The sequence below is a fragment of the Poecilia reticulata genome, chromosome 20 (assembly GCF_904066995.2).
Source record: "Poecilia reticulata chromosome 20, P_reticulata-male-v2, whole genome shotgun sequence".
Classification (NCBI taxonomy): domain Eukaryota; kingdom Metazoa; phylum Chordata; class Actinopteri; order Cyprinodontiformes; family Poeciliidae; genus Poecilia; species Poecilia reticulata.
In genome coordinates, this window is record NC_088849.1 from 25389470 (window position 1) to 25411695 (window position 22226).

At 39.9% G+C, this 22226-nt stretch overlaps 1 protein-coding gene across 27 annotated transcripts in view; it reads left to right on the forward strand.

The window, feature by feature from the left end:
* The first annotated feature begins 2279 nt into the window (after positions 1-2279).
* Positions 2280-22226, forward strand: part of LOC103457036 (NACHT, LRR and PYD domains-containing protein 12-like) — a 71267-nt gene continuing 51320 nt past the window's right edge. For 4 of the 27 annotated variants that reach the window (XM_081601805.1, XM_081601806.1, XM_081601807.1 and 1 more), the window contains exons 1-7: positions 3012-3998; positions 4436-4555; positions 5980-6215; positions 9708-11484; positions 14760-14942; positions 16116-16286; positions 17455-17625. In XM_081601805.1, the coding sequence (XP_081457931.1) occupies positions 3871-3998; positions 4436-4555; positions 5980-6215; positions 9708-11484; positions 14760-14942; positions 16116-16286; positions 17455-17625 (2786 nt within the window). In that variant the 5' untranslated portion in view covers positions 3012-3870. The other 23 variants (XR_014085412.1, XM_081601824.1, XM_081601810.1 and 20 more) reach the window with 20 other exon arrangements.

The following is a 22226-nucleotide window of genomic DNA, read 5'->3' on the forward strand; positions in this document are numbered from 1 at the left end:
GAGTTACTCTGGATTAAAGACATTTTACAGGAATAATTTAAATTCTTAATAAAACTGAGAAGTAGGATCTATTTATAGTTCAGTGTTTTAACAGTTAATCATTTTTTCTTCATAGTTTTGCAGTAAATATGTGATAATTAGGAGTAAAATGATCAGAATCAGGAGATTCTTAACTTTAGTACTTTTACCTTTTGTGGACTTTTGATAGAGGAGGTGAATAAAACATTTACTGCCGCCTTCTTCTTCTTCTTCTTCTTCTTCTTCTTGTTCTTGTTCTTCTTCTTCTTGTTCTTCTTCTTGTTCTTCTTCTTCTTCTTCTTCTTCTTCTTCTTCTTATTATTATTATTATTATTATTATTATTATTATTATTATTATTATTCAGATGTTAACAGCAGATTATTGCTTTCAAAGTGTGGATGAAACTGGAAATGAAGTGAAAATAGAGATTTTGAAATTAGATTAAAAGTTAGAGTAATAACTCTGTGATCTCTGATCTCTTATTTTATGATCATTTAATCACCAACACGTCTCACTCTGAGAAATAATCATACAATTCAGGTTTTGTTGTTCCTGAGAACATGTAGAAAATTAAAACACAGAAAACACATTTACATTGGCAAAACCATCATTTTTATATATTTGTTCCTTTGCCTTGTTCAAGAAATTTGACTTTTTTGCATGTCGCTTCCCCACCATATGACAGATAAATCCACAATTACTCAAAGGAGATTGAGGATTGAGGTATTTTAGCAAATGAGACTTTTCTATCTTAAAGAAATAGTTACATTTAATATCAGAGCAGCAAAAGTTCTGACTTGAAGGTGAAAAATGGAGCTAAAGATTAGGGTGATGGCAAAGAGGCCCTCCAGCCTCCAAGATCTAGAGCTCATCACTAAAGATACATAATCAAAGTAGCAGCAGGAGCAAACAAGAGTTTCACTGCTGGAGTGTGCAGAGAATTATCCTTTGTCCATTTAAGTTCTTAATGTTTGAGGTTCAAGACGAGTCAGAGAGTTGAATTCATGAATTCAGCTCAGGTCCATTATCCTGCTGAGCAACACAACAAAATGTCTGAGCTACGCCTAAAGAGACCGCTCCCTGGTGTGTGTGTGTGTGTGTGTGTGTGTGTGTGTGTGTGTGTGTGTGTGTGTGTGTGTGTGTGTGTGTGTGTGTGTGTGTGTGTGTGTGTGTGTGTGTGTGTCAGTGTATGTGCCTGTATGTGTATGTGTGTGTGTGTGTGTGTGTGTGTAGGAGCATGGAACCAGCTAAAAAAGATGCAGGAAAACACAGAATCATTTATTCCCAACAGGCCCCCTGCTGGGGTTGTAGAAATCCCAGCCTAGAACAAGAACTCAGTGGAACTCAGAACTCAGATATGCTCCAACAAAGAACCTGGGAATCTGTAAAACATGATCATAACCAGCTGAATGCGGCGACTAAAATAAACTTTATCACCATTGAAGTTTCCAGAATTTAGCCTCCTCACTGGATGAACGAGCTTCTTGCTGAAAAAAACAATTTTTGCTCCTTACAATAAAGAAAAGTAGCCTTAAGTTTAACAATATTTTTAAACCCCTAGTATGGAGTGAAAGTAATGACAACATGAAAGAAACACAGTAGTTGTGCAAAACCTAATTTCAGGAACGATGAGCAGGAATGAGGTAACATAGCCAGTAGCAGCTGGATGGTTTAGTGCGATGGCCCTTTAAACAGATACAAACATAACATACCAGACCAGAGGGAGTAAAAGAAAAACGACACTGTAATTATTCAGGGTCCGCTCTTCGATTGTGGATCAGGTGTGCGTTTGCCTCGGCTCCTGGCTTCCTGATCCAGGGGCCACTGCTCATCCCGGGCGAGCACAAATGGAGCCCCATAACACTTTAGGTTAACTAATGCTAAGTGAATTTGAAGTATACTCATAAATAGTCTGACTTAAACTTTGCTCAAGTAAACTAACATTTAACATACTTAGTATATCAATTTTCCACCAGGGAAGTTGAAACAATAAAGATTAAAATCATGAAATGCTCCCACTGAAGCCTGTTGGGAGATCATGACCTCCATGTTGTTAAGGGACAAGGTTGTTGTGCCGTAGAGGCTCATGGGAACTGTAGTTTAACTCTTCTGACTGCGGAAATACTGAAGGTTTTTAAACTTTCGCTTTGTTTTCTTTAGATCAATAAAATCTATCTGAACAGTTAACATTAAATATTTATTTACACGAAACAAACTTTGATTTTAGACGTTTCCGGTTAATCATGAAAACTCACAAGTCACGTGACTTTGAAATAGAAACTAAAACTAACTTTGTTCTCCTTCCGCTCAGACTCCATTTTGAGACGGAGGACGGGAATAACATGTCGTCTTGTTAATAGCGGTAAATGTTGCAGCTTCATGTTCCTCCGTGTCTCTTTCGGGTCTCTGGAGCTTTTTCTACTTTTCCTATCGGATAAAAGTGACGCCCACAGCGGCTTGTCGGGGCTCCACGGCTCTATCGGCCGTTTCTCATCGGGTTCCTTAGCAGTTGGGTTTCATTTTACTGAATTTAAGGGCGGATCAAGAAAGTGTTTAGATTCACACAAAATACATTTATTTGAAATCAAGACTTTATTGCTGCTTATAAATTGCTGCTATATGAGGCTACAGATGAATTTATGTTTCACGAGAGAAATATTTCACCAAGTGGGCAGAACTTAGTTCAGCTAGAAAATGATCAACTGTGGGATCCACCATGACAGTAGGTGATCTGTTTGTGTGCAATAAGGAACTTTAAAAATATAAACTGAGAAATTAATTCATATTTTAAAGAGCAGAACTTTACGAAAAACGTATTAAAGTTGTAAACTACGAAGGAAGATGCTTTATTTTCTTAAAAATAAAAGAGAAGAAAATACAGTCATAACATTACAAGAATAAACTCGTACAATAATATTCTGGTAATATTTTACGTATAATATTCCCAGAATAAAGTTGTGATATTATAACTTAATTCCTGCAATTTTGAGACTTTATCCTTTTGTTCTTTTTATTTCCTTAGTGTGTCCATAATACTCCATCCTGTTAAACTGCTTTACCTGATTATTTAAATCCTAAAATGTGACACATCTCTCCTTCCTCTGCAGTCTGGGGTTCATCAGAAACTGATGTTTCTCTGATCTGTGGAGTCAAACCAGATTTAAACTCAACAGATTTCCCTCTCTTCCTCCTCTCTGAGTCGTTTCTTTTCCAGTTGGACTTCTTGTTTCTCCTGGCAGCAGTGAGAAACTCTTTGTCTCTCTAAGCGCTGCTGGAAACCTGAACAGATCTGCTGGAAGCTGAGAGTGATCAGATCCTCCTCATGATCTCCATGGATCACCTGATCCTGAATCTCTCTGATTGTTGGTCCGTCTGGAAAATATTCCTTCCACATATTCCTGCCTCTCTGACTGAACCGACTCTCAGCAGGAGGACTGGCAGCCCGTCTAAAGGAGGTCTGGACCCCAAAGGTTTCAGAACCGCTGCTTTAACTGAGCCCATCTGTTCAGGACCAACACATCACCACTTCATAGGAAATGTTCACTCCTTCATTCACTACATCTGACCTCACTCTGGATGTTTCTGCAGACCTGGAACATGATTCCAGTTCAAGTTTCAGGTTTTAAATGTTGTTAATAAAGTCAGAAGTTCTCCAGAAGGTTCTGGATCAGCCAGCAGACATCAGAAGGTCATGAAGAAGTGAAGGAGAGAACAATTCAAACCCAGATGGTTCCTGCTGGATCAGGTTCCTCTGATCCTCTGAACACATGATGGGATCAACTTTCTGCTGACTGGATCACTGGGAACTGACTGGTACTGGTTTCTCTTTCAGACTCACTGAAATCCAGAAGATGGAAGATTTGGACCTAAAGCAGGACAGAGCAGAACCTGCAGGATCTGTCTGTCCCTCTATGAGGAGTGACCGGTCCAAGGGACAGAATCCAAACTTCAGTAATGAACCTGGACCCTCAGACAGGAAGTAAGAAACCAGTTTCTATCTGATTCATGTGACTCCATACAGATTTATTTAATATTAACTTGTTTATCTTCAGCAAATGAATAAAAAATAAATAATTTTTTCTGCCAACTTAAAGCTGAGTAGACATGAGGAATGTCAGCCAATCAGAGGAGTTTTAATGAGGCTTCAGTGAGTCAGAGATGGATGGAAATGATCCATGGAAACAGAAACAACCAGAACTTTAGAGAGCAACAATTCAGAGATCAACCCACTGAGAGAGGGAAACCTCTTTACTGGGTCCAGTTTATATACTGGGAACACTGGGACCAGTGATCCAGGTTGACAATCCAGAACTTTAAACCTTCTGCTTCTCTGCAGCAGTTTGTTTTCAGATCTTCTTCAGTGTTTTTATCTCAGAGTTTCTCAGTGATTGATCTGAATAACATTTTGTGTTTCAGAGATCAGAACCTCAGACTTAGAGCAAAACCTGCAGGATCCGTCTGTCCCTCTATGAGGAGTGACTGGTCCAAGGAACAGAATCCAGACTTCAGTACTGAACCAGAACCAACAGACCCAGAGTAAGAAACCAGTTTCTAACTGATTCATGGAGACCAAAACATCATTTAAATCATTTTAGTTCTTTTTTCAGTTGTGATCTTTGAGAGAACAGAACAAACTGAAGGAAAAACTAAATAGTTTCCTTTGTGTCTTTATGAATCTCCAGCAGCTTCATGTTCCACTGAGGTCTGGGGCCTCATGTATAAAAGAGAGAGCAGTTTTTACTCCAACACGGAAAACTTTAGAAAAGTGTAGCGCACAAAAAATTAGGATGTATAAAACTGTACATATAAACCTGCACAACTTTACTTTATAAATAACAATTTATTGGAAATAAAGCAGCTGCTGGTCGGCCTGTCGCCTCCATAAATACATATTAATGTAAATTAGTGTAAATTCCCAGAAGTCTGCCACCTTTGAAGCAGTAACCATGGCAACGTCCTTGTTTTTAGCAGTATAAGTATTTATAATAATAATAACTATATATTTTATTTAAAAGGTGCTTTCAGGTCACATGAGGTCACTTCACAAAACATAAAAATAATAATTTTTAAATAAAATATTTCAAATAAAAAAAATAAATAAAGAGATCTAAGTGCAGCAGATCGTTCAGCTGGGATTTAAAGACAGTCAGAGAGTCTCTGAGTGGGAAAGTGGACGTCTATTCTAAATAGTAGAATCATGTTTATAAGTTTACATTTACAGAATAAAGATGTTTTATGTCCATAAGGCTCATTCACAAAGCGGCTCGACTGAAGGATGACTGCAGCTGGACCGGTACCGGTACCGCTGGGCTCCTTCTTTAAGTTCTGCTCAGAGATCCAGGATGATCTGTCTCAACAGATTAATGTATTTAATGTCTTTGGTGACAAATAAAAACCCAGAAACAGACAAAACGAGCAGAACCAGATGGAAACCAGAACCAAGTGCATTAAAGGATCCAGACCATCAATAAAGATGGACTGTAACTAAACTAAAACTTTAAACTATTAATCAGGACAATAAAACTACAAAGTGAAAACGGAACCAAAGTCCAAAGAATCATCATGATGTCAGATTTAGCAAAAAATAAGACAAATTTAAATAACTTGTTGTTGCTCTGCTAACATGTCCAAATAATGCTCAATGCTCACAATTCACGGTTCTTTATAAAGTTCTTAGATAAATGCAAACTGGACCTGAATCCTGTTTACTGGATCTCCACCATTAAATAATGATCCATGTTTCTACACTGGAATCCAGATCAGAATCAGATTTTGGTCTCTGAGCCTCTGATGGAAACAGTTTTCTACTCAGACAGAATAAAGATTTCAGACGGACAAATACAACCAGAGAAAGATCCATCATAACACCAGATATAGTGAAACACTTCAAACCAGACATCATCAATGTTCTGAGGTTCTGTTCTGACTCAGCTTCTGGTGATGAAGAAATGTCTTCACAGAAGGAGGAAGAGGAGCAGCGTTGGTGAGGAGGAGCAGCCGTCCTGCTGTGCTTTGTGTCAGGAGGTTCTGGTGGATCCGGTCTCTACCAGCTGTGGACACTGGTTCTGCAGACAGTGCATCAGGTCCTACTGGGACCAGTCTGCTCCATCTGGACCCTCCTTCTGCCCCCAGTGTGGAGAAAGACCCAGAACAGGAGCTGGACTGCTGACAGCCAATCAGAGCAGCTGTGCTCCAGGTGAGACTGAACATGTCCAATCAGAGCTTCTTCTGCCATCTGTTGGACCAATTCAACGTCTTTAGTGTGGATTTGGACATTTAAGGTTTTATAAATTTTCCTGTCAACTAAATCTGTGCATTTCCAGCTGCTGTAAATAGTTTTACTTTAGAGTGACTCTGTTATCAATGCCTTGTGCTAATTGCATTAAAACTGAACATTTTATTAAATCTGATGGTCATTTTGATGCATGAACTAGGCAGCTTAGTTCCACATTGGTGACATGCTAGGTGGGTAACCATCCGTCTCTTAAAATACTGAACCATCCCGTATTTGGCTGTTAAATGAACCGATTGAACCGATATGGGTAACGATTTGTTCCGTATTTCTGTAAATGTCTGATAGACACACCAATCACACACATCAACACTAATTATAACAATAATGACCAAAATAAAACACTGGATATATTAAGGTCAGCTATATTGTTGTGGTGGGAGCTAAAGGACCCCAGAACGCTACGGACCGACGCTGCCGTCACAGTTGCCTCGAGACGGACACTATGCAGCCACGGTGAGCCGCTATCAACCAGCATTGTTTTAAAACGTATCCAAAGTCGGTTCTAGAGGCCAGGTGTTACAGGTGTTGCACCGAGAAACGCAGGCCTGCAGAGAATTGCCTGCCTTGTCGCGGGAGCGCACGTCGCTCTAAACTCTCGCATATGGATGAGAAAACAGACTGAAATATGACCAAAGAGGAAACTTTTGAAGATATTTGAAAGATGATCATGTTTCTTAACCTTGTCAGTCTTAAAACAGTGGGTTTTATTTCAAAGATTAACTGAAATAAATATGGTTTTTACACCTTTGAGACGTGTGAGTCGAACATTTTTCAGTCAGTGTCTGATAAAAATGTTCTTCACAGATGGTTTAAAATCCCCACGTTTTCTTATAACACCATAATAGCTTAAAGCATTGCAAAACACAGGCCCATTATGTAGAACATTTTATATCATCCTGAACTGTCTAGTCCAGTGTCCCCAAACTACAACCCGCCTCCACATTTGGTCCAGCCCCTGAACAATACCAGAAAACATTCAGATTTTTTTTTATATATATACCATATTTTCCAAACTGATCATTATGAGAATTTGAGGTATAGATATTAGGATCCAGTAGATGGCAATAGAGCAACAATAATGGATGCAAGCTGCCGTTGAAATCTAAAGAAGAAGAGAAGAAAGTGCCCATTTTCATTTAGCACATGCTAGTAGCAGACATGAAGGATCAGCACTTTTACTGTTACAGTTACCATTCAGAAACTATCGTAATCAGTTCAGTTAAATTTAATCTTGGCACCTTTTTCTTTTTCAACTGTAATAAATGTGATATTCAATTGACCTGTTATGACTCAGGTTTTGGGTGTCCGCCCCCCTCTAATGTTGCTGCATCATTGTGGAAAACCTGGAGTGGCAGAGATATCTGTGGCTTAATATGTGTACGTGTATGTTTAGGCCTGTCGCGATAAACGATAAATCAATTAATCTGACGATAAATTAAACCTATTGAGCTCATTTTAATTATCGTCTTTATCGTCTCTTCCGGCCTTTTTTCTTTCTGTTGATGACAACTGAATGAAAAAAGGCTCAGCTCCGGTGCTCTCCCTACCCTCCCTTCCTCATTTCCTTAGTCTAATGTCCAGTGCACACGACACTAGTTGTCGGCCGATTGTCGGCCCATTTTCAAAACCTGAGACCACACCTTAGCCGACAAATGCTAGGTATAACGGTTCGATCGGGTTCGTAGTACCGTGTGATGTCCAGCCACAAAGGCACAAAATAATGACTACAAGTCCAGTTAACTAATTTTAAAATCAGGCATTAATCAATGCTTTACTAGAATCTACCTGTGATGCAGGTGGCTAGAGTCAGCATAAAGTCCTGACTGAATGAAAATCCTTATAACCTATTTATGTCACGTTAACAAAGAAAAGCTGAAAACGTACCGGGTTTATCAACTGCGGTAGCAATTTGGGTCCAACTCCTCCCATTGTCATTTCTATATTCTTTGCACAAAACTGTTGTTTCCACATATCATCTCCAATGTCCGCTGGATTTTGGGTTGTGCCGTGTCATTTGTTTGGGATTCCCCTCTTAATTTCCCATCAGAAAGCACGTAGGAGAATCCGCGCTTTCTGATTGGCTACCTGTCACATTCAGCGTTAAGTTCGCAGTCGGGGAAAACCACTATTTGATTGTGCTTTCTGGAAAACAATTTTTTTTTACATTTAGGCATTCCTGCAATCACACTGTCACACTTTTTCTGTTACAAACTGACTCCGGCCCCCCACCAGAGAAGGAAAAAGTTTTGTAGCCCTCACAGGAAAAAGTTTGGGGACACCTGGTCTACTCTATTAATGTAGCAGGGGATGTATTTTAATTTATGAGCCTGCTAATATTTGCATCCACAGATTTGGAACAAACTTCCAGAAAACTGTAAAACACCTGAAACACTGGGTGCCTTTAAATCTCAACTTAAAACCCACCTGTTTAGAGTTGCTTATGGCTAAAATAGGGTTAGAGTGCATGTCTTCGATGTTTTTATCTTTACTTTTTATCTATTTAATTTCTTTTTATTTCTCTTTCTCACTGTTTATGTTTTAATGATGTAAAGCCCCCCGGAGAGGCACGGGTACTGTCCCCCACTGGTAGAAAACGTGGGTAAGAGTCCCAGTTAAACGATGTTTAACTAAAGTCCTAAAAGGGGTGCGGGTTTTAATGTTTTTATCTTTTTTAAACTTTTTTTTAAATCTCTTTCTCACTGTTTATTCAATGTCACATGCTGTTTTTATTTTAATTATGTAAAACACTTTGAAATGCCCTGTCTATTGTCCTGTTGATATGAAAGTCTGAGACAAAAACCTTTATTTACTCTGATAATATACCAAACAAACAATTTGTTGTTTACCTCTAAAGGACTAAATAAAATCCATGTCATTTTTGACCTATAATGTTTCTTTAAAACATCTGATTTGATCTTATGGAAAAAACATTTTAAATGTGAACAATATCAGACAAACAAGCAGTTTCTTTGGCAGTTAAAAAAAAAATTTTCTCTAAATTTCCTACATTTAGGCTGGAAAAGGAGAAAACATTGTTTTACTCTCCCTCTTCTGGTGCTCTTTGTGGGAGATAGAGTACATGGACATGGTGACATGATGCAGAAGAATTAATGTTGCTTAAAGCATTTAATGAATATGCTTATGTAAGGTTTTTCTTCATCTGATTTGCTTTGTGAATCAGATTCTGACAGAATAAATTCTGGTCACAAAACAGACAGATATATTCTGTCTGACAACAGAACAATATTCTGTTTCAGAGAATGGATTTGATCATTTATCTTCAGATCCTGTGACGTCAGAGACCGTAAAACAATTTATAATCTGTTCCAGATGGTTTTGTTCCAACTTAAACACAGTCATGTTTTTAATTCAGTTGTTTCTTCTGTGTTTCAGCAGATGTTGTTCTGCAGCAGGTTCTAGAGGAACATAAGATCAGTCTGAGGGGGAGATGTGAATGTGTGACTGAGGGAAGTGATGAAACAGGAAGTAGAACCCTACTCAACAGGATCTATACTGATCTCTACATCACAGAGGGTCAGAGTGAAGAGGTTAATACCCAACATGAGGTGAAGCAACTGGAGAGAGCTTCCAAGTTCCAGAACCTCCAGGACTCTGCTATCAGCTGCCATGACATTTTTAAATCCTTCCCTGACCAACATGGAGCCATCAGAGTGGTTCTGACCAACGGCGTCGCTGGTGTTGGAAAAACCTTCTCAGTGCAGAAGTTCACTCTGGACTGGGCCGAGGGATTGGAGAACCAAGATGTCAGTGTGGTGGTTCTGCTTTCATTCAGGGAGCTGAACCTGATCAGAGATCAGCAGCACAGTCTTCTCTCGCTGCTCCATGTTTTCCATCCAACACTCCAAAAGCTCCCAGCAGAGCAGCTGGCTGTCTGCAAACTTCTCTTCATTTTTGATGGCCTGGATGAAAGCAGACTGTCACTGGACTTCAACAGCAGACAGTGGGTCTCTGATGTCACACAGAAGTCATCAGTCAACGTTTTGCTGACGAACCTCATCAGGGGGAACTTGCTTCCCTCGGCTCTCATCTGGATAACTACCAGACCTGCAGCGGCCAGTCAGATCCCTCCTTCATGTGTTTCCAGGGCAACAGAAGTACGAGGCTTCACCAACGCCCAGAAGGAGGAGTACTTCAGGAGGAGGTTCAGTGATGAAGAGTTGTCCAGCAGAATCATCTCCCACATCAAGACCTGCAGGAGCCTCCACATCATGTGTGGAATCCCAGTCTTCTGCTGGATCACTGCTACAGTTCTGGAGAACATGTTGAGCTCAAAGCAGAGAGGAGAGCTGCCCAAGACCATGACTGACATGTACTCACACTTCCTTCTGGTCCAGACAAAGAGGAAGAAGAACAAGTACCATGGAGGACATGAGACACGTCCACAGGAGCTGATGGAGGCTGACAGGGAAGTTCTTCTGAAGCTGGGGAGCCTGGCATTTGAACATCTGGAGAAAGGAAACATCATGTTCTACCAAGAAGACTTAGAGAAGTGTGGTCTGGATGTCACAGAGGCCTTAGTGTACTCAGGGGTTTGTACAGAGATCTTCAAAAGAGAGAGTGTGATCTGCCAGAAACCAGTCTACTGCTTTGTTCATCTGAGTATCCAGGAGTTTCTGGCTGCAGTTTACATGTTCCACTGTTTCACCAGCAGGAAAACAGAGGTGATGGAGAAGTTCCTGGGAGAAAATTACAGTGAAACATCTCTGGAGGATTTCATGAACAGAGTTATGTCTAAATCCTTTAGCAGTAAAAATGGCCACCTGGACCTCTTTGTTCGCTTCCTTCATGGCCTCACTCAGGAGTCCAACCAGAGTCTGTTAAGAGGCCTGCTGGGTCAGATAGAGATCCATCCAGAAACCATCCAGAGAGTCATTGACAATCTGAAGGAGATGAACTCTGATAGAATCTCTCCTGACAGAAGCATCAACATCTTCCAATGTCTGGTGGAGATGAAAGACCTCTCAGTGTTTCAGGAGATCCAACAGCTCCTGAAATCAGGGAAAGAGCTCTCAGAGATCCAGTGTTCAGCTCTGGCCTTCATGCTGCAGATGTCAGAGGTTCTGGATGAGTTGGACCTGGAGAAGTACAACACATCAGAATCAGGACGACTGAGACTGGTTCCAGCTGTGAGGAACTGCAGAAAGGCTCAGTGAGTCCAGAACAGTGATGCCTTAGTTACTTTGAAAAAGTTACTTTAATCAGATTATTGATTATTCCTTGAAAAAATAATTTAGTCAGATTATTGATTACCTGATTTTGAAAGTAACTAAGTTACATTAAAAGTAACTTTTTAGTTACTTTCAGCAGCTGCTAACAACAACTCTCCGCCACCTGCAAAAATTACATTAACCTTTGCCAAAACTTAATTGTAAGTTATCTTATGTTGGTAACATCAATAATGTGTCTCCACTTATAAGGTTGAACTGAAGGACATATTGTTTAATGGTTACAACCCCATAAAAAACTGCAGTAATCTCTGTGTTTTCCTCTATTGTCTATAAACTCTAAATAGTATCTTATCCCCCTCTAACCCCCCTGCCTCCAGGTTCAGTGTTATGGCCCTGTTTTTGCTGTCATAGCTCAGCACATAGAGCTTCTCCTGCTGCTCCACAGCTCAGATCACCTTCTGCACAGATTTGTGAACCTTATCTTGATATTAATGATTATAATGGTGTTTAGTTGCACAACTTTACAGACTCGTTCATTCATGGCTGTTTTCATGTTTATTGCTGTTCATATTAGTCTCGATGTTTGCAGTTTTCTGGAGCGCAACGTGAAGCTCGACGTCATTCACAGCAAATATATTAACTTGACTTTAACAAAGACACAGCAGGACGGATCATCTGGGAAATGATGGACAGGGAGAGTCTGACTAAAACTAACTGGATGTCAGATAAATTCTGGGGTTTATTATGTGTTTCTGCTTATTTCCAAACCCAAATGAGTAACTTCACGTTCAAAAACAAACCCAAAAAACCACAACCTGCGACTCATTAAATTTGCAAGCGACTTTAGAAAAACAAGCCCAGAGTCGCTTATAATAATCAGACTTGGTGACAGAAACTCAGTAGTTCCTGATTTTCCAGCAACAAAATGTGCATCTCCCTGATTTGTTTACGTTTGTGTCACTGCTGATATTGTTGCATAGAAACGGCGGTAGCTCCCCAAGACACGTAGAAGTAACTTTAGTCTGATTACTGGATTTGAAAAAGCAGTGTTACTGAACAAACTGGTTCAGATGTCTTCGTTGTATTCATTCACACAATGAATGCTGTGTGAATGCAGCATTCATTGTTTGCATTGTTGCTCTGTTTCTTATTCATTGCTCAAATTGCTTCTGGTCGTTTTTAGCCTTTACTTTCTTCATTCTTTGGACGATTTAAATCATGTAAAAATTCAGCTGCTCCAGGACAGCATTGCTGCAGCTTTTAGAATAGAATAGAATAGAAGTACTTTATTCATCCCAGACAGGAAATTACTGTGCAGTTCCAGCATACACATACACACAGATCAAGTTACCAATAAAAATAAAAAACAAAATAAAATAAAATATTAAAATTCTATAAAATGTAAAATTTAAGATGTAAGGTTCTGTACAATATGAACAGTGATTATTAATAATCTGTACAATCTGTACAATAGTGCTTTGTGAACAATCTGTACAATATGGATTTATGGACAAATCTGTACAATGGTGACTTAACGTTTATTATACAAAGTGATGGCCTGTGGCAGGAAAGATTTCCTGTATCTGTCCCTACGACAACGGAGCTGAAGCAGTCTGTGTGAGAAAGTGCTCCGCTGTCTGTCCACTGTGTGGTGGAGAGGGTGCAGCTTGTTGACCATGATAGACAACAGCTTCTTCAGTGTCCTCCTCTCCACCACATTTTCCAGGGTCTCCAGTTTCAGTCCAAGTACAAAGCCAGCTTTCCTGATGACCCTGTTCAGTTTGTTAGAGTCACTGGCTCTGATTTAATGTTTTTAACAATATTGCACTTTTTATCAGTCTTCATGTATCAAATTCTATAAAACTGTTTTTTCTGACACATGATCCAATCAATCAGAGACACATTTTTAACTTTCACTCATTGGGCCGCAACCCCATAATTCACATCTTTGGATCTTTGGCTCTTTTTTATAAAATCCCTATTTAGGTTTGATGGAAACTTGGACCATTAAAATAAACTCTTGCATTGAAGTTGTTGCCCTTTAATCCAGTTGGAAACTTTGTGAACCAACTTTTCTTCTGCCCACTAGTTTCCTCTGAGTTTATAAATGAGAGCAACATGAATGGATTGTTCTGTAACCTCTGTGTGCTGCCAGCCTGGGTCAGGATTCTCTTGCAAAACAGATTTTCAATCTCAGTGGGATTTTCCTGGTGAAATGAAGGTTAAATAAATAAATTAGTGATTGTTGTCTGCTGTCATAAAAAAGTAATTTCTGGAGGAGTCCTGGTTTCTGTCAGATCCTCCCAAAGCTCTGAGAATCTGCTTCCAGAGCTGGAACCATTTTCCTCATCAACTCTTCATCTGCAGCCTTTATGAAGCTGTTAATGTCCATAAAGACCTGGAGAGACATGAGCTTCATCACTCTAGAGCAGCTGACCAAACTGTTGGAGACCAGAATTGACTTTTTCTCTCACCAGCCGGCTGAGATCTACCACTCACCCACAGAAACTGTAAATGTAACTATTTTATATGCAGATATACATCAGTTACAGCAGACATATGGAAGTGATAGAAAACCTGATGCAGTTTCTTCCTCAGTGAAATTCTGACACTGGGAGGAGGTTACTGGTTTCTCAGTCAGAAGCTGGTTGTAAACCAGCAGGTATCAATCAGTTATGGCAGATCTGAACTTTGACCTCAATATGAGAAGTTACAGACTGATAGGAGGAACCAAAGAGTTGAGTTAAAATCTTGTGAAGTTGGGATATTTTTCCTCCAACAGGATCCAGGGGAATCAAACCAGATGTTGGACTGGATTTTATTTCAGTGTCATTTGTGAATGTTAGAGCCTCATTTTCAACTGCAGAGCTATATAGGTTCAAAAAGGTTATTATTTTTGAGAAAATATCAACATTTCCACAAAATAAGAGACAAATATAAATATCATGTTTGATGGAGAAAAAGCCTCTCAGACTCTGAGCTCAAAGCAAGATGCCAGAGAACCAAACTAATATTTTATATTAGACAATTAATTTAATTCCACATAATTATTGAAGTAGGAGCCATTTGTTTGTTAAATACTTAATGAAATATATTTGTTCTATTTGAAGTTTGTTGTGAGTGTCTTATACTCACAACTGAACGAGGTAATTAGTCCAATTCTGTCGTTTATTGAGCGTTCAGAAACTACAGCATATGGGTTAATATAGATTATCTGGTTTAATTAGAACTGACTTTATTTCTTCTCTATTCACAGACTTGGTGGCTGTAAACTCAGTGAGGCTGAATGTGAAGTTGTGGCTTCAGCTCTGAAGTCCAACCAACATCTGACTGAACTGGAAATAAGTCAGATCCACATAAATAAAACCATTAGAGACTCTGAACTGAATCATGTGTTTGAGATCCTGCAGAGTTCAGTCAGTAAAGTGACGAGTCTGAGGTTAGTTTTCTATATCTTATAAAATCTTTCATTGATACTTTAATATTTATTTATCTTCACATTTATTCTGTTTTCTTTAAAAACAATCTGATCTCGAAATGTCAGGATATAATTTCTAAAATCTTTTGCTTTCTAAATGAATTATTTTCTTTTTCAGACTTTGAGAATATTGATCTTTATTTTTTACTTTAAAATGTTTTGGGCTGATGAACAAAAATAAGTAAAATGATGATAATTAATGATGGAGATGTTTCAGTTTGTTCTGAAAAGATTCAGATGATCAGATTGATTTATTTCTCTTTTCTTTTTCACATTAATAATGAAAAGTTCCTCCGGACTAAAACCAGAACCAGAACCAGACCAGTTATGTTTTATAACCAGAAACTATAACATGAATAAAAACTGGCAGCAGCAGCCGGTTCCTCCAGCTCAGCTTTGTCCTGAAGCTGTGGTTCTGTTGGACCAGGTCAGAGAAGAACCGTCTCTTCAGTCTGTCAGTCGGTTGGAGCCTCACAGACGCTTCATCAGGTCACTGATCAGAAACTTTAGAGCTGATTCAGAGATAATCCATAATGTTTCTGATGATCAATAATGATCAGATGTGATCAGTGGTAAAGGAGGCCTGCTGAACTTTGACCTCATGATGGGACTCAGGGGTTGAAGGTTGCAGGACGTCGGCCATCGAGGCCTTGAGGTGAAGATCCCTGGTCTGGACCGAACCAGAATAAGTTCTCCAAGTATTTACTGTCCCCATAGTTCAGTAAATACTTTGACTTTAGAACAAAGAACTGAGAACCTGATCATCAGCAGAGCAGCGCCACCTGGGGGATCAACAGAGTCATAGGTTTCTACCACATACCTGAGATAAACAAACATTCACTTTGATTCTGATATGAAACTATTTTAAAACTTAAAGTCCATTTTAATTCCCGACCAGAACCACTGAAGGCCCGACTGAAATATTCTAACAACACGTCATAATAACATGTTCTGGTTCTGCTTGTTCGGACTCTATAAACCAGTTTTACTGGATCAGATATTAAACATCAGTTCATCATGTTTCTTTTACATTCAGTGAAATTAATTTTCTACATTTTTATCATTAATTTGTTCATATTTCAGTTTTAACCTGCATCCTGTTGCTTCAGCTCACATCTTTTATTCTTTATTCAGATTGAGGAGCTGCAGGTTGTCAGAGATCAGCTGTTCTTCTCTGGCCTCAACTCTGAAGTCCAACCAACATCTGACTGATCTGGACCTGAGTGGAAACAACCTGACAGATTCTGGAGTGAAGGAGCTCTGTGGTTTTCTACAGAATCCTGAATGCAGAATACAACGATTAATGTAAGAAACCATGTTTTATTGTTGATCTGATGTTTGTGGTGTGAAAGTTGTGTTGCCACTAAACTGCAGACAGATGCTGATATTCTACTGATCCACTCTGAGGATCTTCATGGTAAAGTCTACTTTCTTCTTCTATGGTTTGGTCTAGTTAAAGTTTCTGTGTTTTATAAAAGCACCAGCAGTTCCTCCTCCCACCATCACATCCAACCAATCACAGCGTTCATTTCACAGACACCAACCTCACCTGCAGAGAGAAGGTCAAAGGTCAGATTGGAGACTAAAGGCTGATAAAACTCTGACATTAGGATCATTAAATGTCTTAATATCTACAAACAATCAGATATAAAATCTGATCAAATGTCTTTATGTCCAAGACAGACTGAGGCTGAATTCACTAAATAATGATGTTCATCCACATCTCTGAGCTTCTGATCGTAAATGATCAATAAACCATCATTGATAAAACCACAAACTTTATTAACCTGTAAAGATGAACAGATGTAGAAACATCAGGAATCAGTTTGACATTTAAAATGAATCTGAACTGAAATATTAGAGCTCTAATTCCCGACCAGAACCACTGAAGGCCCGACTGAAATATTCTAACCACACGTCATAATAACATGTTCTGGTTCTGCTGGTTTGGACTCTATAAACCAGTTTTACTGGATCAGATATTTAACATCAGTTCAATCTGGAAAGTCTCAGACGGCGAAAAAGGAAATATTAAAATATTTAATGACAGGAATGAATTAACAGTTCTTTGGCGCTCGGGCCCCGGCAGCTGATTTGAGCTGAGATTTGATATGAACTCGATGAACATCCCGATAACCGGTTAGGGATGCTCTCCCCCGTAGCCTGACACTGGTGATGAAGATCAGGAAAGGGTGCTATCCTGGAAAGAAGGGGCGGTGGTAGGTTGAACGCAGCTGGGAACCGGCTGACGGCTTGGGTGTGGATCCTTTTATGCAGAGCTTGATTAATGATTGGATGCGCTGGGTGAGGTCCAGCGCTGAGGTCAGAGATGAGCATGACGTCAATGGGCAAACGGAGGGGACGGAGTCTTCCAGCTTGAACTTTTGCTCTAGTTCCATATAGCGATTTGTTCATATTTCAGTTTTAACCTGCATCCTGTTGCTTCAGCTCACATCTTTTATTCTTTATTCAGATTGAGGTTCTGCAGGTTGTCAGAGATCAGCTGTTCTTCTCTGGCCTCAGCTCCGAAGTCCAACCAACATCTGACTGAACTGGACCTGAGCTACAACAACCTGAAAGATTCTGGAGTGAAGGAGCTCTGTGGTTTACTACAGGATCCTGAATGCAGAATACAACGATTAGGGTAAGAAACCATGTTTTATTCTGGATCTGATGTTTGTGATGTGAAAGTTGTGTTGCCACTAAACTGCAGACAGATGCTGATATTCTACTGATCCACTCTGAGGATCTTCATGGTAAAGTCTGCTTTCTTCTTCTATGGTTTGGTCCAGTTAAAGTTTCTGTGTTTTATAAAAGCACCAGCAGTTCCTCCTCCCACCATCACATCCAACCAATCACAGCGTTCATTTCACAGACACCAACCACACCTGCAGAGAGAAGGTCAAAGGTCAGATTGGAGACTAAAGGCTGATAAAACTCTGATATTAGGATCATTAAATGTCTTAATATCTACAAACAATCAGATATAAAATCTGATCAAATGTCTTTATGTCCAAGACAGACTGAGGCTGAATTCACTAAATAATGATGTTCATCCACATCTCTGACCTTCTGATCATAAAGGATCAATAAACCATCATTGATAAAACCACAAACGTTATTAACCTGTAAAGATGAACAGATGTAGAAACATCAGAAATCAGTTTGACATTTAAAATTAATCTGAACTGAAATATTAGAGCTCAGTCCAACAGAAACAGTTACATTTTAATACAGCAGCATCAATTTAAGTCAATTATCTGAAATAATATGTAAATATTTTTCCAAGATGTGAATAAATGTGAGGTAAACAAAGTATTCCCTCCTTTCCTTGGTTGTTTCTAATCTCCAGTGTTTGAGGTGAAGCAGCAGGAATCCTGTGAGTTTGTGACAGATGTAGCAGGAAGTTGTGACGTTGACAGAAGGAGCTGGATGGACGACGGAGGGACAGCTGATAGCAGAGCAGCTTTATTTCTAGACAACTTTAAACCAAAGAAGACATGAAGCATCACATGATCCAATAATCAACCAATAAACCATCAATAGGAGATAAACATCAATACAACAATTCATTAATAGCTCTAATGTCTCACTTTGGTTCTTAAAGTCCATTTTAATTCCCGACCAGAACCACTGAAGGCCCGACTGAAATATTCTAACAACACGTCATAATAACATGTTCTGGTTCTGCTGGTTTGGACTCTATAAACCAGTTTTACTGGATCAGATATTAAACATCAGTTCATCATGTTTCTTTTACATTCAGTCAAATTAATTTTCTAAATTTTTATCATTAATTTGTTTATATTTCAGTTTTAACCTGCATCCTGTTGCTTCAGCTCACATCTTTTATTCTTTATTCAGATTGTGGCGCTGCAGTTTGTCAGAGATCAGCTGTTCTTCTCTGGCCTCAGCTCTGAAGTCCAACCAACATCTGACTGAACTGGACCTGAGAGGAAACAACCTGAGAGATTCAGACGTTCAGCAGCTGAAACATTTTGTAAAGGATGTAAAGTAAGTAAATGTTATCAGTGAGTCCAGCTGCTGTCAGCATGTTGAACTAAACCAGTTCCCATCAAAGCTCCAGTGTTCCCAGTAAAGCTGCAGCTTCTCAGTGGGAGGGAATGGTTCAGGCTTCCTGATTGGACACAGAGACAGCAATCAGCCAATCAGAGCAGCAGCAGCTTGCTGTGTTCCTGTGTTTGTGTTGGTGTGAAGATGAGTGTTGTTGCTGTGTCCATGTCTCCAGGACGTCCAGCTGGACTCCAGCGTCCAGCCGTCCAGCATGTCTAGAGACAGTGGTCCTCATTCATCAAACTGTGGCAGCAGCAGATCTGATCTCAGATCTGCTTGTTCTCTCAGTTCAACAGGAAACAAGTGATCAGGTTGATGTTGGTCACAGCTCTGAGATCAGTCTGACTGCAGCCTGGAAACCACTGGAAACTCTGGTTTCACAAACCATCATTCGTTTAGTCAGCAGCTGCTCTTCCTGCTCCAGTCCAGTCCTCACATGTGGACATGTGTCCTCCTGTCCTCAGTCTCATCCAGATGTGTTCAGGGACAGACAGCCTCCATGTTGCTCAGTCAGCTGATGTCCAGCAGCAGATGTTTGTTCATCAACAGCAGTTTGTGTTGAAATGCAGCAGCAAATCCATCCCTCCAGTGTTGGAGCAGCAGTGAACCTTCAGGCTCTCAGCAGTTTGTTTCCACTGTGGACTTGAGTGGAACCTGCAGAGGAAGCAGACTGGATGCTGAAAGTGTGTGTAGTTGTGTGAGCTTGGAGCTCAGTGTGTTCACTGCAACACATTAAGATGGAGCTGAGAAGAAGCTGTCTGAACACGACTAAAGGCCCTGCTGCTCTTTCTGGAAACTCACTGATCTGATCTCTGATTCTTTCTTCTCTCTGCAGGATCTGATCTCTGTAAAGCAGAAAATCGTCTCTGTTTCCTGCTGATCCTCAGAAGCTGCAACAGTTTGAGTCTAAAGAGACTCTGACTGGATCATGATGACCTTTGACCTGAATGGTTTCCATCCTGTGTATTTTCTCCTGTCTGTCATTTTGTATCTGATGTTGTTTTTCTCTTTGGATGGATGAAGATGAAATTGTAACTCGTGATGTTAGAATATAACATTATCAATTTTAAAAGCATCAGTGTGGATATCTTCCTGTTTTGTTGGGTTTCTCTGTACTAAGTTTGACATAAAGGCCTTTAATAGACCGTTGCAGTTTTTAGGGGATCAGAGAAATGGGTCATAAAGAAACTCAGGTTCTGACTTGAAGGTGAAAAATGGAGCTAAAGATTAGGGTGATGGGAAAGAGGCTCTCCAGCCTCCAAGATCTAGAGCTCATCACTAAAGATATATAATCAAAATAGCAGCAGGAGCAAACAAGAGTTTCACTGCTGGAGTGTGCAGAGAATTATCCTTTGTCCATTTAAGTTCTTAATGTTTGAGGTTCAAGACGAGTCAGAGAGTTGAATTCATGAATTCAGCTCAGGTCCATTATCCTGCTGAGCAACACAACAAAATGTCTAAGCTACGCATAAAGAGAGCGTTCCCTGGTGTGTGTGTGTGTGTGTCAGTGTATGTGCATGTATGTGTGTGTCTATAGAGACACGCATACATGCACACACGTGTGTGTGTGTGTGGGGGGGGTGCATGTGCGTGTGTGTGTGTGTGAGTCAGCATGGAACCAGCTAAAAGAGATGCAGGAAAACACAGAATCATTTATTCCCAACAGGCCCCCTGCTGGGGTTGTAGAAATCCCAGCCCAGAACAAGAACTCAGTGGTGCATTGGACCCCCCACCCCCCTCTATGCATAAAAGGTAGGTCTCGGCCTAGTTATTGAAGGGGATTTTTAGTATCGAGATTTTTTTGGGGACTTGCTTGATTTTTTTCATAGATCTAGGACGTCTAGAAAGGGTGGGCCCCACAACTCACCATTCTACTTTCTGACCCCGCAAAGTGTATAAACAAGAATGTGTGTGTGCGTGTGGAGCATGGAACCAGCTAAAAGAGATACAGGAAAACACAGAATCATTTATTCCCAACAGGCCCCCTGCTGGGGTTGTAGAAATCCCAGCCCAGAACAAGAACTCAGTGGTGTGTTAGATCCTAAGGTATAACATGGCGGACCGTTCCGTCTAGCGGTCATGTGGAACCGTAGTCTCCCCCCCCAAAGTCACAGGAACGCCATGTCTCCAGAAACGGCCCAAAGTGTCTCATCCCACCTGTGTCAGCAAACTGATGTGTTTACTAAGATTTAGGTGATCAAACATCTCAAAAATATGGCATGTTTAATAAAAACCAGTGAAACATTTCCCAGTGATTGTGATCCTAAACTAAGATTGCTGAAACATGTTGAAAATATTTGCTAATGTAAAATAAAAAGAGGACAAAGTGGTAGAGAAAGCAGCTGTGAAGGAAAAAGTTGTAAAGAGGAAAACCTGTGAGCAGTGAAATGAGCTGCACCACATGCAGGATCAGTGAATGTGTAGAAGGTCTCTGTATTCATTCATTGTCGTCTTCTGCCCCGTCTCCCAGCCTTGGCTCTGGGCGATGGGGGGCATAGATTCATGGCTGGGTCGTCCCCCTGTGGAGCTGATCCACAAGTAAAGATTGACTCTGTTAACAATGTAACTAGTTTCTGACTGAAACTGGGCGCTGCTGGTTTTATTGGGCCTTCGACCCCCTTGTGCCAGAAAGAAACATTGTTATTCCCAGAAATACAAGATATGTTTTCACATCAGTTGATCTTTGGTTTTAAAATAATCCGTCTGCATTATATCACCCAGAAGCATCGATTCTTTCACTGGTTTTACAGCATTTTTAGGAGATTCTCATTATTCCTGTCTGAGTCATTTTGTTTGTCACGCTGATGTTTGAGTTAAACATTTGTTAACTGTAAATGTGGAGTTTCCCATTTTGTGTTGATTTTGTTCACCAAATAACCAAAAATTCATTTCTTGAATCATATATTTTGCCTAATTTTTTAGGCTCAAATATTTCACTTTTTATATATTGCTGTTTAAATAAACATTATTTTCAAATAATTCTAATATTGTTTTGTTTTCACTAATTCTGCTTTAAATACTTACATTTATTCATTCAATCTTATTTTTCATGTGAGCTGTGAGTTACAGGGCGGCCAGTTTTTAATCATGACTCTTATAAAGGCTCAGTCTGTCAAATCTGTCCCGTCTGGAAGACGTCGTCTTCTTCACTGTTGAATCTGTAAAGTTCAT